We start from the raw sequence: 16,452 nt of genomic DNA, 5'->3' as shown, positions 1-16,452 counted from the left end.
CACCCACCAGCCTGGCCTCCCTGGGCCAGGGTCCCGGAGCTGGCATCCCCTCCTGGGGCCACGTCCTCTGACCCGGTCTCTCCTTGTGTGTGTCCCCACAGGGCTCTGGCTGAGAACATGGCCAATGGCATTGACGAGCTGATCGGCATTCCCTTCCCCAACCACAGCAGCGAGGTCCTGTGCAGCCTGAACGAGCAGCGGCATGACGGGCTGCTCTGCGACGTGCTCCTGGTGGTGCAAGAGCAGGAGTACCGCACCCACCGCTCCGTCCTGGCCGCCTGCAGCAAGTACTTCAAGAAGCTCTTCACAGCCGGCACCTTAGCCAGCCAGCCCTACGTCTACGAGATCGACTTCGTCCAGCCCGAGGCGCTGGCCGCCATCCTGGAGTTCGCCTACACCTCCACGCTCACCATCACGGCCTCCAACGTCAAGCACATCCTCAACGCCGCCAGGATGCTGGAGATCCAGTGCATCGTGAACGTGTGCCTGGAGATCATGGAGCCCGGGGGCGACGGGGAGGAGGAGGATGACAAAGAGGACGACGACGATGACGAAGATGACGACGACGAGGAGGATGAAGAGGAGGAGGAGGAGGAAGAGGAGGAGGAGGACGACGACACGGAGGACTTTGCTGATCAAGACAACTTGCCTGACCCCCAGGACATCAGCTGCCACCAAAGCCCCTCCAGGATGGACCACCTCTCGGAGGCCTGTTCGGATGCTCCCAGGGACTTCCCCGATTCCTTCCGGGCCGGCAGCCCTGGCCACCTGGGCGTGATCCGGGACTTCTCCATTGAATCTCTGCTGAGGGAGAACCTGTACCCCAAAGCCAACATCCCCGACAGGAGACCCTCCTTATCTCCGTTCGCCCCGGACTTCTTTCCTCACCTCTGGTCGGGGGACTTCGGTGCCTTCGCCCAGCTGCCCGAGCAGCCCATGGACAGCGGGCCTCTGGACCTGGTCATCAAGAACCGCAAGATCAAGGAGGAGGAGAGGGGGGAGCTGCCCCCACCTCCGCCGCCGCCCTTCCCCAGCGACTTCTTCAAGGCCATGTTCCCGGACCTTCCCGGGGGGCCGCTGGGCCCCATCAAGGCAGAGAATGACTACGGTGCCTATCTCAACTTCCTGAGCGCCACCCACCTAGGGGGCCTCTTCCCGCCCTGGCCGCTGGTGGAGGAGCGCAAGCTGAAGCCCAAGGCCTCTCAGCAGTGCCCCATCTGCCACAAAGTCATCATGGGGGCCGGGAAGCTGCCACGGCACATGAGGACCCACACCGGGGAGAAGCCATACATGTGCAACATCTGTGAGGTCCGCTTCACCAGGTGCGAACGGAGGCCTGTGGGTGTGAGGGGCAGGGCGGGGAGGGCCGGGGGCCTCGGGGATGGAGAGGGACCCAGGTCCAGCTGGATCCTGGATGCACAGCAAGCTCATCGCCAGAACAGGTGCTAGGCATTAGCTGGGGCAGTGATTTTCAGATATTTTCCTATATATGCTATTAGGTATAAGGCCAAGATGCAAAAGAGATCAGAGCGGAGCTGTTCTGGTTAAGGCAGAAGCGGGGAGGGGGGATCTCAGCACCCGCTGTAGATCCAGGAAAGCCGGTTTGAAGCTCCCCAATGGAGTGCAGCCCCTCCTTTATTTTATTTGGAGCCCAGACAGCATGCCAGGGCCTGTCTTGAATGGATTACATATACTACCGCCCCCGCCACGTCCTGGAAGTCAGGGAGGGCCATGGGCTTTGTCCACAGATAGGTGATCTGTCTCCCAGTGGCTAGTCAGCCACTCCTAAGCCCAGCTGGGAAATGGCAGAGCTGGGACTTGAACCCCAGTGAGACCCCTGTAGGCCCTTTCAGTCCTATTTTGGGTCAGACCTAAAGGCTGGGCCTCCTTTTACGTTCTCCCCCTTGACTGTCCATGTTGGGAAGAGGGTTAACACTATGCCGTTATAAAAGTTGAACTTTGAAATCAGTACACGATAAGCCTTTCATCTTTCCCAGACTCCATCCCGTTCAGCACGCGTGTGTTGTGTACCTTCTCTGCACAGCAACTTTTGTGGTCAAAACTGATTGGTGGGATGATGTGGGGTCCGATTTGTCCAGTGCTAGGTTTTGATGGGCCTCATTTGGGGGAGATAAGGTCTGTTGGTGCCGATTGTGGTCACTGATGTGAGGCTGACCTTCTCAGCCGTGTCCACACTGCGGAAGGTTCTGGTGAGTGCCCTGCATCAGGGCTTGGTCATTTCAGTGTGTCGGATGTGGTTTACCTGCCCTGGGACTGTGACTTCCTAGACCAGGTCCTTTCCCCACATTGGCCCTGTCCCCATCAGAGAACCCGCCTTGAGAAACCCACGCTTATTCCAGTGGTGCTGCTGCCACCCCGTAGCCCCCTAGCAGTTCATCTTTGGGAATTGCTGGGGGCTCGTTCTTTCGATTTGCCCCAGTGGGCCCAAAGCTCTGGGTTTTGAGGAGAATGCAATGTTTGGCATCACGTCGATTATCAAATCAGGGGCAGTGCTTTTGGGGGAAAAACAAGATGAGTTCTGCTAAGTAACGAGACGCACTCTCTTTGGCGGCTTGAAAACTCGATTTGAGGTTGCCAGAGAGGGTACAGGAACGTGTTCAGCTGACAGTTGTGAAAACAGCTCTGCAGGGTCTTCCGGTGACCGCTTCGAAAGACAACGCGGATTGTTTCCAAGGTGGCCTTGGGTCCCCTCACAGCTGCTTCTGTGAAGGAAACCCCAGCAGAATCTCCCAGCTGCTCCGAGCTGACAGTGAAGGGAGAATTTCCGGGTGCAGAGAGGCAGGGCCCCCCATACCCCGGGTGTGTCCCCTTCCACCCAGCCGTGCTGACCTCAAGTGCTTGCTTCTCTTACCGCTGCAGAGCAGCTGGCCCCAAAGTCCCCGAGATTCACCCCCTCTCGGGTGCCCCCCACTACTGGCCCTGCCACTCTTACGTCGCCTCCTCCTCCCTCCCTCCTCTTCTCCTGAATTCACCTTAGAGCCATAGAACCCCTGTAAAGGCTTGACGAAAGCACAGGGATAACGGAAGATAAACCAGAGCCCAGTCCAGATTCAAGCACAGTTCATGCATCTGGAGCCAGTGCCTCTCCGCAGCCCCCTGGGAATGACTTCAAGACGTGGACACCCTTCACAGGCCTGGTCCAGAAAAGCCAGCCCCTGAGTCCTGCCACCTGGGCTCCACCTCCTTTGCTTGTCCCCTGCACAGACGGCTGACACTTGGGGACACCCCTCCCTCCAGGGGAGACCCTGGTCTGTGGCTTCAGGGGGATGTGCTGCATCTCAGGGTACCTCAGAGCGAGCCTGCCCTGCCCCCCCACCAAGTCCCCATGTCCCTTCCGTTCCCCACTTCCCTCCGGGCCTTTCCCACACTCCGCTGTGAGGGCCATGGCGGTCTGTGTCCCTGCCTTCCCTAGGGAAAGTTTTAAACTCGGTCAGTCGAGACAGACTTCTCGCCCTCTTGACACCAGAACATCCTCTGCGTGGGCCTCCTGGTTTGGGCCTCAATGCTGTGTTGTATAGGAGGGTCGCATTCCAGAACCCTCCCTCCCAGCACATTCCTGCTGATCACTCAGGGTGGTCGCTGTGCCTGCCGGCTCACCACCCCTCCAGGCCAGATCAGCCGTGGGGCGGGTTCCAGCCATCCAGCCCCCGGCCCTGCCCTCCCTGCGGTCTAGTCCTGTTCAACAGAACGACAGCCACCCGGGCCCCCAGGCCTGTCTCCAGCTGGCGCAGCTTCGTTCCCGCCTCCGTCCACATCTCCCCTCACTCGGTGCCCACTGGGCACTGGCCCTCCTGAGACAGATCAGAAGAGCTCCGGGGTCCCCTTCCCAGGAGCAGAGATACCCGGAGTGGGGAGAGGGTGGAGGAGAGTTTCTTGGCCTCCTCCCCTAGGGACTTTATTTCTCACTGCGGGCTGTGGCTGCCCATGATGGACACCCCTCGACACCCCTCCCCATCACATTCTTCGGAATCGCTGGTTCCTTGCTGCCCTTCTGTCGCCTCCCCGGAGCTGCCTGCAGGATTCTTTTCAGCCTTCAGAGAGCCTCAACCCTGGCCTGTCCAGGTCCGGGTGGCCTGTAACTCTTTATATAGCCAAGTCCTCTCGCAGCCTTTCCACGGGGAGCCCCCCCTTTGTGGCTGACTTCCGGCCGCCAACATCTGTAACACTGCCCTCCTCAGCTGGAGGCGTCTTCAGCAGCCACTGAGAGCAGCAGCTGCTGCCTCTTTGACTCGGAATTCCCAGACTCCCTTGCAATGCAAAGCCACTACCTGGGACTGGACCCCCCGCGAGGCTGAGGGACCCCTGACCTGCTGCCCTCACGTCCTCCTCGTGGACACTATTTTCCTTTCTGGAGCCCGAGTCTTTGCTTAATTATAGCTGAGCTTCTGCTCTCCGGTCAGGCCTCCTTTCCTCTCTTCTTGATGTTGATCCCACTTCCTCTCCCTCCTGGGGGACGTTGGAGTGACCCACCCTCCCCCTGCAAGGTGGCCCCGGCTCTGAGTTATGGCCTCCGATGCCAGCTCCCAGCATGTCCACGCCCCGTGGGAACATCATTCTTCATGGCTTCAGCAGCGCAACACGGTGGAGGGGCCTTGGGCGTCCTTCCAACAGAGCCCCTTCTGCCCCTGAGGCCCCACTTACTGCTCTCATTCTGTGGGTGTCCAAGAAGGGACTGCAGCCCCACCATCATGTGTCTATTCCTTGGTGTCGGGAATCTCACCTCCGAGCCAGCTCTAGATTTCAGCCAGTCCCACAGTTGTCCCACCACTGATCTTTCCAGCTATGAGACACCCCTGGAGCCACAGGAAAGGCCTCAAAGGCTTCAACCAGATGGTGTATCTCTGGCCCCATGCTGTCCCCTCCTAGCTCTGGCCATCCCATGATCACCTGGACTCCAAGTTCCTCTGTCTATGCCTGAGTCTATGTGTCCACTCCCCTAGCCTGGTCCAAGGTCACCATTTTCTTCCTGAGGACGGCTGCAGTCTGTGCTGGCTGCAGAGACAGCTCGTGATGAAACTGGTCCTGTGGCTCTAACTTGGGAGAGAGAAACAGTTCCAGGACTTAGGGCAGAGGTAGCCTGGACCAAGATTCCCCCAGACCCTCCTCGTCAGGAGTCCTTTACTTCTATTCCCAGAAAGTCTGGAAGCCTGGGCCAAAGGTCAGGACTACAGGGTTCGTGGGCCAGAGGTGGCCCCTAGGATGGGCCTTGAAGAACGGGGAGCATGTGGGCCAGGGAGGACAAGAAGGTATTCATCCTCTCTGCATGCAGAGGGATGCTGCTGCCCTTGGTGGGACTTTTCCCTGCCCACCCACCTCACAGGGCCCTCCCCCTCCTCGTTGCCCCAACCCCTGTCATCACCACCAACTAGGCCTGGCCTGGGCCTGTGAAGGCCTCAGAAGACTCTTAATTGCTCCTGTCCTGCCACGTGGGTCCTTGAGTACAGGCCGCCTGTCAGGGGAGCCCCTGGAGCGCATGCTTGGGCAGTCTTCCCTCCTGGAGCCCCCGCATCCCATCCGCAGCCTCGCTCTCACAGGCGCTCCAGTCAGGTCTGGCGGACACGTGGTGAAGTCAAGAAACTGCCACACGTGAGAAGAGACCAGCTCCTGAGACAACAGTGGTCCCGTGGAGGAGAAGGATGGGCAACCCAAGCTCTGTACCCCGAGAAATCAATCTCTGATGAGCCACGATTTCCCCAGTCTCCACTGAATCCCCTACCGACATCCCGTGAAGGCTGCAACTTTTAGCCCCCACCCCCTGGCCCCCAGAGCAAGCCAAACGCTGATTGCTCCATGGCGCCCCACGGTTCTCTCTCCAAACAAGGCCGGGAGCCTGGCAGATGATGCTTTTTTTTCTTAGTTCTCCCACTCCTGGCAGCTCTGGGGACCTTATTAAGATAATGTAGTATCGTTAGCAGTGGCAGCAGGAAGATAATTTGTCTCAGACCATCAGGTTACCAAGAAGTCTGAGTGGATGGTGTTGGGAAAGCGTTATCCTCACTTAGGAGCCTCCACTGAGACCCAGGACCCGGGGCCCTTTCCTTTCACTCAGGGGAATGATATCACCAGGACTGGCTCATCTTTCTTGACGATGAGCTCTCCGAGCTGGAAGGGGGAATACCGGTCAAGGCTTGCATGCATGTGACCTGGCCTGGGTCCCAGGTGCAGAGTAAAGGGATGAGACGGCAGACAAGGGGACAGGGCGAGGGAGGAGCACGTCAGGTTTGGACTGGGCAGTTCTGAGAAGTGGCCCCGCACCAGCGGGCCGCGGCCATGACCACCCAGTGTACAGTGAGGAGCCCCGGGCAGAACTCCAAAGCATCTGCTGGGTTCTTATCCGAGCAGGTTCCAGTACCATCCGGGCCACATGCTGAACAAGTGCGGAGGGAGCAGGGCCGGCACGTGGGGACACAGAAGGCAGCGTCTCCTGGGGACTGCAGCCCCTTGGAAAGGGCACTGCCGTGGTGATCAGGAACCCCAGCTTGAGGGCTTGCATCTGCCTCTAACTAGCTGTGTGACTTTGGCCGAGTCACCTCCCCTCTCTGGGCCTCGGTTTCCCCATGTGTAACATGAGGGGGTTGGAGCAGGTGCTCCCTAAGTTCACGCCCAGATTTATGACCCCATATATTGCCCAAGATCAGGAAAGCTCTGGACACATGACAGCACTTCTCTTTGCCTCCTCTTCCTCATGAGAATGATGGAAGGGCCAATTTCACGGGCTTTACTGAAGCCCTTATAACCAACCACCTGCGCAGTTAGGTCCTGATCCGCACTCACGATTAGTACTGACGGGAACGTCCCTGAGCCTGGGCTCCTTTTTTGCAGCTCACTGTCCATGAATTTGCTGCTTCCTGCATCATCTTGCTGTCTAGGCGCCTAACAAGACAGGGCCCCAGGAGCCAGGGACAGGGCGGTTGCTCCGCAGGCATGAGGGGCAGCTAAGGGAAACAGCACACGTGACGGCCCTGCCCTGGGAATAGCATGCATGGGAAATAAAGGCAGGAAAGACAGCCTCTGAACAGGTGTTCCCATCTGCCAGGAGCACCTGTGTGGTTGAATTGGGGCCACAGAGCGCAGACAGGGAGACTGGGCCCCCAGGGCTCGGGACTTGCTGGGAGGGCAATGCTGATACGTATGGGGCCTTTAGGGGCCAAAAGAGGATGATGCTGACACATCGTCCTCTGCTGCTCCCTCCCTGCCCCTCAAGTGACCTGCCTCCGGCTGCAGTGTTCAAGTGCTCTGGAAGCTCAGGACAAAGGATAAGACCTGGGTGGACAGAGAAGGGTTTATGAAAGACTGCACATGAGTTTGACCACTGAAGAATCAGGGGGATTGGGAGTGGTAGACATTTCAGGCAGGGCAGTTTGCAAGGGTAAACTCAGAGAGGAAGGATGTGGGTGCAGGGAAGAGGAGGGCTCCCGGCTGGGAAGGAAAGAGCACACATGCCGGCATCTACGCTTGGACATCTGGTGGGAACCTAAGGGATGGAGCGTGGTGTCCAAACACAGGATACGCACAGAAGGGGAAGGAGCCAGGGCTTACCAGCATCCATCCCATAATATGGCAGGCTCTGAGCCAGGGGGACTGGTGGTCCAGCTCATGCCAACGGAGATTCAAAGATGCAAAGCTGACCAGAGCATGGCCTGCTAGGGGAACAGTGTGTCCATGTGGTGTGTGGGTACAGTACTGTGGGGAGGGACGGGGGCTGGCAAAGGATATGGGGTGATTCTTTTTTCCAGCTTTATTGAGATATATCTGACATATAACACTGTATAACTTTAAGGTGTACAACAGTGATGATTTGATATGCACATATATTGTGAAACGATTACCACAATCACATTAGTTAACACACCCATCACCTCACTTAGTTACCTTTTTTGTGTGTGTGGTGAGAACATCTAAGATCTACTCTCTTAGTAACTTTCAAATATATAATACAGTATTGTTCACTATAGTCCCCAAGGGCCCCCAGATCTTATCCCTTTATAACTGGAAGGCGTGAGCTTGTAAGGAGACTTCAAAGCCATGCTAAGGGGTGAGTTAGCACAGAGGCCTTTGGACAGGGTTAGGGGGCTTGGAAGATTTTAAGGGGGCACCGGACCCCTAGTCCTGAAGGAAAGTGACCAAGAGCTCAGCTGCTGAGAGTCAGACTGGAACATTCCAACTCACTCATGATGCCTCTGGCAGCAGATCAGATGCGTAAAGGAGCAAGGGTAGAAGAGCGGTAATGCATGAAGCCAGCCAGCCAGAAAGAGATTCAGTATGAGCCCATTACCCAGACGCAAACACTCTCAGAACACCAAAGGTCAAAATGGTGCAGCACAGCCTCCCATTTTAGAGGTCAGGAAACTGAGGCCCAGGGCAGCAAAGGACCTGGTCCGGTTCTTAGAGTGTGCCGAGCCCGGGCCCTGCTCTGCCAGTGCACACGCGCATTACATCTACACGGAAAGGTCATTACAGAAATAAGGAGGCTGTGTGACCTTAAGAAAGCCATTCCCTCCCTGGGAATGGGCTGGGTTAGATCAGTATTTTCAAGGTCCTGGGAAGCATACCGCTAGGGATGCAGGTTACTGGGCCCACTGATTCAGACGTGCTCTCAGTAAACTAAATGCTCTCTAAATTTTTTCCAGGACTAACTTATGAGGTTTGTCCACCCTCCTCCCCCGCTGCTCCCATGAAAAGTCTCCAGTGGGGACAGTGGCTCCTGCCCAGGCTGAGCTGCTCCCACAGCTTGGCCCAGTCTTCTGACCCCAGAGACGGAAGGCTGGCTGCAGATGCCCTGGTATGATTGTTTGGGCTGTACTTCCTGAGGCAGCCCCTACAGGCTTCAGGCTGGGAACACTCAGTATGAAAATCCTCAGAAGAGCTTGCCAACAAACCATGCCCAGATAGCCCTCCATGCCCCTCTGCCCCTCACCGGCTGGTACCTTTGCGAAAGCTGTTTGACTTCGCTGAGCCCCCAGCGATTCCTCAGTCCCAGTGAGGAAATTAATCCAGGTGTGTTGAATCGAGCTCCTGCAAACGGAGATTCCTCGTCAATAGGAACTGATGTCCAGCCCTAGGTTCAACTCTGCATGGAGAGGTTAAATAACTTGCCTAAAGGTCACCCAGCAAGTTAGTGGGGGGTCTGAAGCTGGAGCAGGGGCTCCCACACCCCTAGTGGGGATCCCTTTCCTGCACTGTACCTTGCCTGTGAATAATGACTTTCCAGGGTCATTGAAACGGTGTACTTGCCTGCTCACAGCAGGTGCTCAATGAGAGGAAATTGTCGCCACCTTCTCAGCATGTCTCCCACACTTGGGCCGGTCGCCTCTGAAGTGTGAGTTACTTTAGATGCCCTAACAGGAAGCTCAGGAGAAGCAGTGCATATTTAAAGAGGCCCTTGACATTTGAAGGTTTACCATTTGCATTGTCCATTATTTGAGGGTGTCAATACTATTAAATATATGTAATAGTAATTTTTTAAAAAATCTCCCTTATAAGGTTGTAGTGAGGATTGAATGAGATGATGTATTTAAAGCCCCACTGGTGACTCTCAGCTGACCCTCCACTAGGCCCTGGTGAGAATGAGTCCCTCAGCCAGTGAGGCTAGCCAACCACCTAGCATAGCCAACCACCTAGCATCAGTGTTTCATCAGAGCCTGAGCAAACGTGTGGAGTCCCGAGACGTATTCCCCAGGACTGTACAGCGTCACTCTAGGGCTACAGATAGCACTCTGCACCCCACCCCTACATTTTTACACAGGTCACAGTGCAGTGCTGAGGAGAGAGGCCTAGGCTGTTCTAGTCCCAGCTCTGCCATTACCCTTGCGGTGACCTTAGGGACTTCACCTCCCTGGTCCTAACCCTAACCCTCCCTGGGCCTCAGTCTGCCCACCAGCCAACTGAAGGATTAACCTAGGCCAGTGGTTCTCAGACCACCAGCAGCAGCAACATCCGGCAACATATTCAAAATGCAAACTCTCTGCTCTCTCCCCCGCAGACCTACTGACTCAGGCAGTCTGGGAGGGAGGCCCGGCACTCGGTGTTTCATCAGACCCTGATAATGGCTCATCAAGTTTGAGATCCACTAGCCAGGATGCTCAAAAATCCAATCACCTGGATGCAATGTGGGTTCCAAAGACCATAAGAGCAGCACGCTGGTGGCAGAAGGGCACATGAGATGTCACAGCGGGGGACTTACTGTGCAGCCTGGGGGCAGCTGGTGGGACGGGGATGGCGGTGTCTGGTGTGTGAAGGATACCAACTCTCCCTTCCTCTGCCCTGCCTACCCCACTCTCCACCCCCACCCCCCACGTGCCCTCCAGCCTTCCAGGGAGCACAGGTGGGGGAAACGGATCTGTCCTTTTGGTCCTTCTCCCCTGGTCCCTGCCAGTGTACTCATGAATGTCCTTTTCTCTCCTGCCCCACCCCTGGGGAACTAGCCGGAAAATGAGAGCCAGTGAGACCTCTAGCGGCCAGGGGACACCAGGAGACCAGGACCCGCTCCTGCTGTGCTGGGGTTATGTTGAGTGTGGTTTAAATCTGGCCATTTTAGGGCGGATGCCTGGGCTCCACATCTGCTGCAACCTCAAAACCAAGCCAAAAATTACAGGCAGACGCTCCACCCAAGCCACACCTGCAGGGAGGAGGTGGGAGGCTGGACACAGCTTCCTGGCCTGCCCGGCCTGGTCAAGGAAGGCTGCAGAAGGATCCTGAGAGTTCTCAAAGCTTACCTGCCTCCACTTCTGCGTGGCTGAAAGGCTCCTTTAGCTGGTTTATGCAGCATTCAGTCTTTACAAAAACAGGCTTGAGATGTCTGTTTTCCTTTCAAGACCGCCAGGAGGTGTGTTGAATCTAGCTCAACACAACCCGAATTTCTCTCCATCAGCTCTGGACAACAGGAATTGATGTCTCGTGCTAGGTTCGGCTCAGTGCAGAGAGGTTAAGTAACTCACCTAAGGTCACCCATCACGTTAGCAGTGGGTTTGCAGCTGGAGCAGAGGCTCCCACACCTGCTGATGGGAGCCGCAGCCCCACGTCATATCTTACCTCTGAATAATACTGCTTAAACCCTGAAAAGCTCTGCCCTAGCTTAGGCTGCATTCTTGTTGCACCTGGCTGTTTTGTAAACCCTGGAATTGTCTGCAGACAAAGAGGAGAGCCAAGGGCTGGGGCTCAGAAACCACAGTGCAGGAGTGACTTGAACAAGGTGTGCCTGATCCCTGTAGCCTCCCAGATTAGTGCTGAGGACTGACAGGTCTCAACAGCCCAGGGGCTGGGATGGGATCAGGGTGAACCTCGAGGAAAGACCCTGTTGCCTGGAGAGAGTGGAGCTGAAGGTGCCATCCAGTATGAGAAGTGGCTACCCCACTGGAGGACTAATGAAAGGTTGCTGGCTTTCGGGGCCTCTGTCCCCAGCAAGGCTATTCTGCAGTCTATGAGACAGGCCCCGACAGAGTGGGCGCTCCATTCTCCTGAGCTTATGCGTAACAGGTGTTCTGGAATGACAGCAGCGTCTCTGGGCCCAGCTCCTGATCCACTCTCTAATCCAGGGGAGGAGCCACACCTGTTTGGGGTGGCGCAGTAGTTGAAGGTAAATTCCAGCAGGGGTCCCATTCCTGAGGGTTGACACCACAGCAGTCGGGAGCCTTAGCAGGTTCTGGAGGAAGGGGAGCAGAGAGTGAGGAGTGGCTCCTGGGGTTCTGGGCAGGGACTGACTCTGGTTCTGCCTTGCAGGCAGGACAAGCTGAAGATCCACATGAGGAAGCACACGGGGGAGCGGCCCTACCTGTGCATCCACTGCAACGCCAAGTTCGTGCACAACTACGACCTCAAGAACCACATGCGCATCCACACGGGCGTGCGGCCCTACCAGTGCGAGTTCTGCTACAAGAGCTTCACGCGCTCCGACCACCTGCACCGCCACATCAAGCGCCAGAGCTGCCGTATGGCCCGGCCCCGGCGCGGCCGCAAGCCCGCCGCCTGGAGGGCCGCCAGCCTGCTCTTTGGGCCCGGCGGCCCGGCCCCAGAGAAGGCGGCCTTCGTGATGCCCCCCGCGCTGGGTGACGTGGGCGGCCACCTGGGCGGGGCCGCCGTGTGCCTCCCGGGCCCCAGCCCCGCCAAGCACTTCCTGGCGGCGCCCAAGGGCGCGCTGAGCCTGCAGGAGCTGGAGCGGCAGTTCGAGGAGACGCAGATGAAGCTGTTCGGGCGCGCGCAGCTCGAGGCCGAGCGGAACGCGGGGGGCCTCTTGGCCTTCGCGCTGGCCGAGAACGTGGCCGCCGCGCGTCCCTACTTCCCGCTGCCTGACCCGTGGGCCGCGGGCCTGGCCGGCCTCCCCGGGCTCGCCGGCCTCAACCACGTGGCCTCCATGTCTGAAGCCAACAACTAGGCTGGCCTCATCACCCCCAGTCCTGCTTCCCTGTCCCCTCCCGGGCCCACGTGCCCCATCCGATGGGTCTGAACTTTTTATTTCAAAAGAAAAAAGGAAAACAAATAGCAGCCGCAGTGGTATTTTCTGGGCCTCCCGAGGCAGCTGCCTCCCCTGTGCTGGGGTCTGAGATGGGCATCCCCTCCCCAAAGGCCCGGCCTCTCTCTGGCTGTCTCTCTGCTCTCACACAGAAACTCACAGGGGCCCGTGCCAAAGAGGAGGCCCCAGACCAGGTGTCCAGAAGCACTTTGGAGCTGTGTGGGGCTAGACGGAGGGAGGTGGCTTGGCCAGAGGCAGACCGGATAGATGGAGCAGGGCTGAAGGTAGGGTCCCGAGATACACATCCTGAGCCCCGCCACTCTAAGGCAGAGTCCCTGCTGACACGGTTCCGATGGGTCACTTTTCCCATCTCCAGTGGCCCTGGGATCCTTAGGGGAAGTGACCTATAGGCAGGGAGAGGGTCTCCTGGGGTCCGGGCCCATTTTTCCCTCCCTGTCCTATGACCGCGGACAGGTCAGCCGTCTGTACCCCAGTTTCACCCTGCTGTGAAAGGGGGCTGGAAATTTTGTTTCCCCCTCCCATCCACCCACCGACACACTCGAACATGCCCATCCCTCCAGAGAGAAGCCTTGAGAGAGCAGGGGCTTTGCAGTCTTAACGTCCCTGGTGACGCTGTTTCACTGGACTTAGTTTTATCACGTCCACCTCTACGTTGGCACAGGTGAGAAATGTGGCCAAACTAGACAGGCTAACAGAGGAAGAGGGCTGGGGTGGGCTTGTCCACAGCCCCCAGGCAGCCTTGGGGAACTCTAAATCCTCCCCTCCCCTCTGGGCAGGCCACTGTGCGCATCCGGGGGCTACCATCTCGCATTGTCCCCACCTCTGCGTGGTCCCTCCAATGCCATAAGGAGTCTTTCAGGACTCCGAGGGCCAACACGGAAGGAATGGGGTCCTCCTCTTAACACCTGGCAGCTGCCCCTCTCCACCTGATTCCTGGAAACAGACAAAATGCCCAGTTACCCAGGTGTATGTTTGCTTTTCAGTTGGGGGCTTCTCAGGACTTTGGCATCGCTGTGTTTGAACACCCTCAACCCCTCCGTGGTCCCCCAGGGAGGAAGCCAGCTGTCCAGTGTGGGAAGTCAGAGGCTTGGCTCCAATATGGGCTTGGAGGGCTCTGTGGGTGAGGGCTGTCCACGCATTCTCCCTGGCTCTCTGGTTTGTAGCCGGTCCTGAGAAGGAAGACAGCTCTGCTGGCCCAGTGCCTTCCAGATCTTCTCTCCCCTTTCCTGTCCTTCCCTCCCTTTTCTTGCTGAGTTTGCTTTTGTTTCTCAGTAGCCCAGAGAAGGGAGGAGAGTTCTCCTGTGCAGATGGCCCAGGGCTGGTGTCCCCAATCCAGGAGCTGTGGGCACAGAGACTTCGGCTCTTCCTATTGCCTTGGCTTCTTCCTGAGCAAACGCAAAAAAACAAAAAGGCCAGAGAAGACCACAGACTCTGTCACTCTCCCAGCTCCCCCGCGAAGAGACCCGTGACTCCACACACCACCAGCTGCCCTTTCAGCCAGAGGGAACTGTTGCTGACACCCTCTCGTCCTCAGATGTCATCTGCTGGCAGCTGCCTCTCACACTCCTGTCTCCATTTCTGACCCTCGCTTCTGGGACCCACCAGCCAACATGCCTGTGTTCCCCCCGCAGCCAAGGGAGTGGGGCTGAGCCAAACTCTAAGAGAAAACGAGGAAAAACGAACAAATTAGAAACCAGTGGTGTTGGGGCTTTTGTTTTTATTTTGTAAAAGTAATGACTTCTCATAAACTCAATTTTTCAGACGACTGGTTAGTTCTTTTTGTTTTCTCTTGGCTACAGTTCGGAGTTGTACATTGTAACATATCCAAAGATGTCGAGTACTGTATGATCAAGAACTTGAAGCAAATGGGTCGTGGAGGTAGGGATGGTAGTGTTTGGTTTTGTTTCCCTTTTTTTTGGGGGGGGGGGACATTTCAGTTTCCCTGTCTGTGGGAGAACTTTGGAATTTTTTTCTATTTATAACTTTTTTTTTATGTGATTGCTTTATGTAAAATGACACTCAACAAGGTTTGCCTTAGTGATTCAAGGGACAATCTTCCATAACTTTGGTCGCACGCTGCATCCCGCCGAGAAAAACTCTCAGCTAATTTTCTGGCCTATTTATTAAACAGTATTAATTGACTTGATTAAATGATATTGAGAGTTGCACTTCTGTGAGAGGTGACAGCCACAAGACTCTCTGTAGACATCCGTGGCTTAAGAGGTTGACAATTGGGTGTCACAAACTTATAAAAATGTTGAAGATGCCTTTATAAAAAACACAAATCTTTGACCCTTATTTAATAACGTGAGGGACAGCATTTTAAGTAAAAGAAAGCCACACTTACTCAGTTCCCTGGTTCAGGTTGACTCCCTTTTGCATTGTCACTGCAGGTGACAGTGGGTGGTTGTGTGGTGGCGAGGTCAGATCGTCAGGGGTCCCCTGCATTGTGTGAGGCTCTGCTTGACCATAAGCTTTTGGGTATCTGTGACTCCGAGTGTGAGGCGTGTGTGTGTGTGTGTGTTTACACGTGCAGGTACAGCCTATTGTGTGTGAGCAAGTGAGAGTCGAAGGGTTGCTGACCATTTTAACACATCAGTCCTACCAGTTCCCTGGCTTGGATTCCAGAACAGCCTCTGGCTGGCCCTGCTACCGTCTCGGCCTTCTTCCCTCTATTCCTTGGCACTGGAGTTGGACTTTTCTTCCTCGTTCACCTGATCCTTCCCAAACAGAATACTAGGCCCTGAAGGAGGTAAGAAAATATATTGCTGTCATTGAATGGTGTCAACTCTACTCAGAACCTGGAGCACAGACTCTCTGAGTAAAATTGGTCTTTGCACTGCGTTTTCTGTATAACCAAGGGTTAAGCCCAAGACACTTTTCTGTGATCAGATCCCCTTTCTTGCCATGGTAAGCATTCTTATAAACCCAATGCAACATTTCTCAGTCCAGGCGAAAGAACAGATCTGGGTTCCAAGTCTGGACTCCAAGCCATGTGTCCTCAGGCTAATCGCTTCCCTACCTTGGTCCTCCGTTGCCTCATTCTAATAGCAAAGGAGACTGAGTTTCTCCAAGAAACTCAGGAACTTAGAGCCTCTCCAAGTTTTCTACCCAACTTAAACACCCCTCCGCCAAGGGAGCCAGCCCTCTGGGGGACTGGGAACTGAATTCTAAAGAAATAGCCTGAAGCAACCTTCCCGGAGTGTGATACTCCTCTGAGAGCTCAGGTAGTGGCTTTGAAATTCATGCTTCTACATTCTATCACATGATAGATATGCATTTGTCTTAATATAAAAATATCATCTTGAACATTACTTGCCTTTTCCGCAGGATCTAGTAAAGTCAGTGTCCCTTGGCTCCCCTACAGCTTGGAGAGGCTCGAGCTCACGGTTGACTCAGGGCATGAGGGGATGGCCCAGTGCAAGGAATACGAGAGCAGCTGCCTGTCAGGGTTCCCTTCAGCACATGTATTCTAGCATCATCAGGTCCTCATTCTGGGGCTCGGTGTCCACTGAGGGCCAGAGGTGAACATGGGGAAGAGGTAGGGAAGTGGGCCCCCTGGGACCTGACCTCTGGGGGCTCCTGAGTTTCTCATGGGAGTCAAGTCGCCTCTAGTCCTGGCCAGGCAGGTGTTTCACAGTCACGCAGGACATGGTCTGCTCCTCAGATCCCAGCATTGGGGTGCTGATAGCAAAGGGGTCTTTGGTAGAGGGGGAGGGACAGGAAGGAGGATGAAGTTACTGAGGACAGGCCAGAGAAGCAGGGGCATCTTACCCTGGAGGAGAAGGCTTAAGATACATTAGAACAGGCCTTGGAACTTCTAAAGATCCGTCAGAGAGAGGAAGGATCTTACCAAAAGTTTGGCCAACTCAAACCAACAGGAGAGAGATTCCAGGAGACAGCTGGATGTCCAAAGGAAGGAAGATGATTTCCTAACAAGTGGAGTTGTCCTAAAGGGGAAT

At 55.9% G+C, this 16,452-nt stretch overlaps 1 protein-coding gene across 5 annotated transcripts in view; it reads left to right on the top strand.

Annotated features, from left to right (window-relative positions):
• Positions 1–14,255, top strand: part of ZBTB7C (zinc finger and BTB domain containing 7C) — a 379,259-nt gene extending 365,004 nt beyond the window's left edge. For all 5 annotated transcript variants that reach the window (XM_027118457.1, XM_027118456.1, XM_027118455.1 and 2 more), the window contains 2 exons: positions 102–1,322; positions 11,740–14,255. In XM_027118457.1, the coding sequence (XP_026974258.1) occupies positions 118–1,322; positions 11,740–12,391 (1,857 nt within the window). In that variant the 5' untranslated portion in view covers positions 102–117 and the 3' untranslated portion in view covers positions 12,392–14,255. The remainder of the gene's footprint in view (positions 1–101; positions 1,323–11,739) is intronic.
• The last annotated feature ends 2,197 nt before the right edge of the window (positions 14,256–16,452 follow it).

The sequence above is a fragment of the Aethalodelphis obliquidens genome, unplaced genomic scaffold (assembly GCF_003676395.1).
Source record: "Aethalodelphis obliquidens isolate GAN/ISIS:26980383/991018 unplaced genomic scaffold, ASM367639v1 scaffold19, whole genome shotgun sequence".
Classification (NCBI taxonomy): Eukaryota; Metazoa; Chordata; class Mammalia; order Artiodactyla; family Delphinidae; genus Aethalodelphis; species Aethalodelphis obliquidens.
Note: the sequence above shows the minus strand (reverse complement) of the source record. Positions and strands in the feature narration are given on the sequence as shown.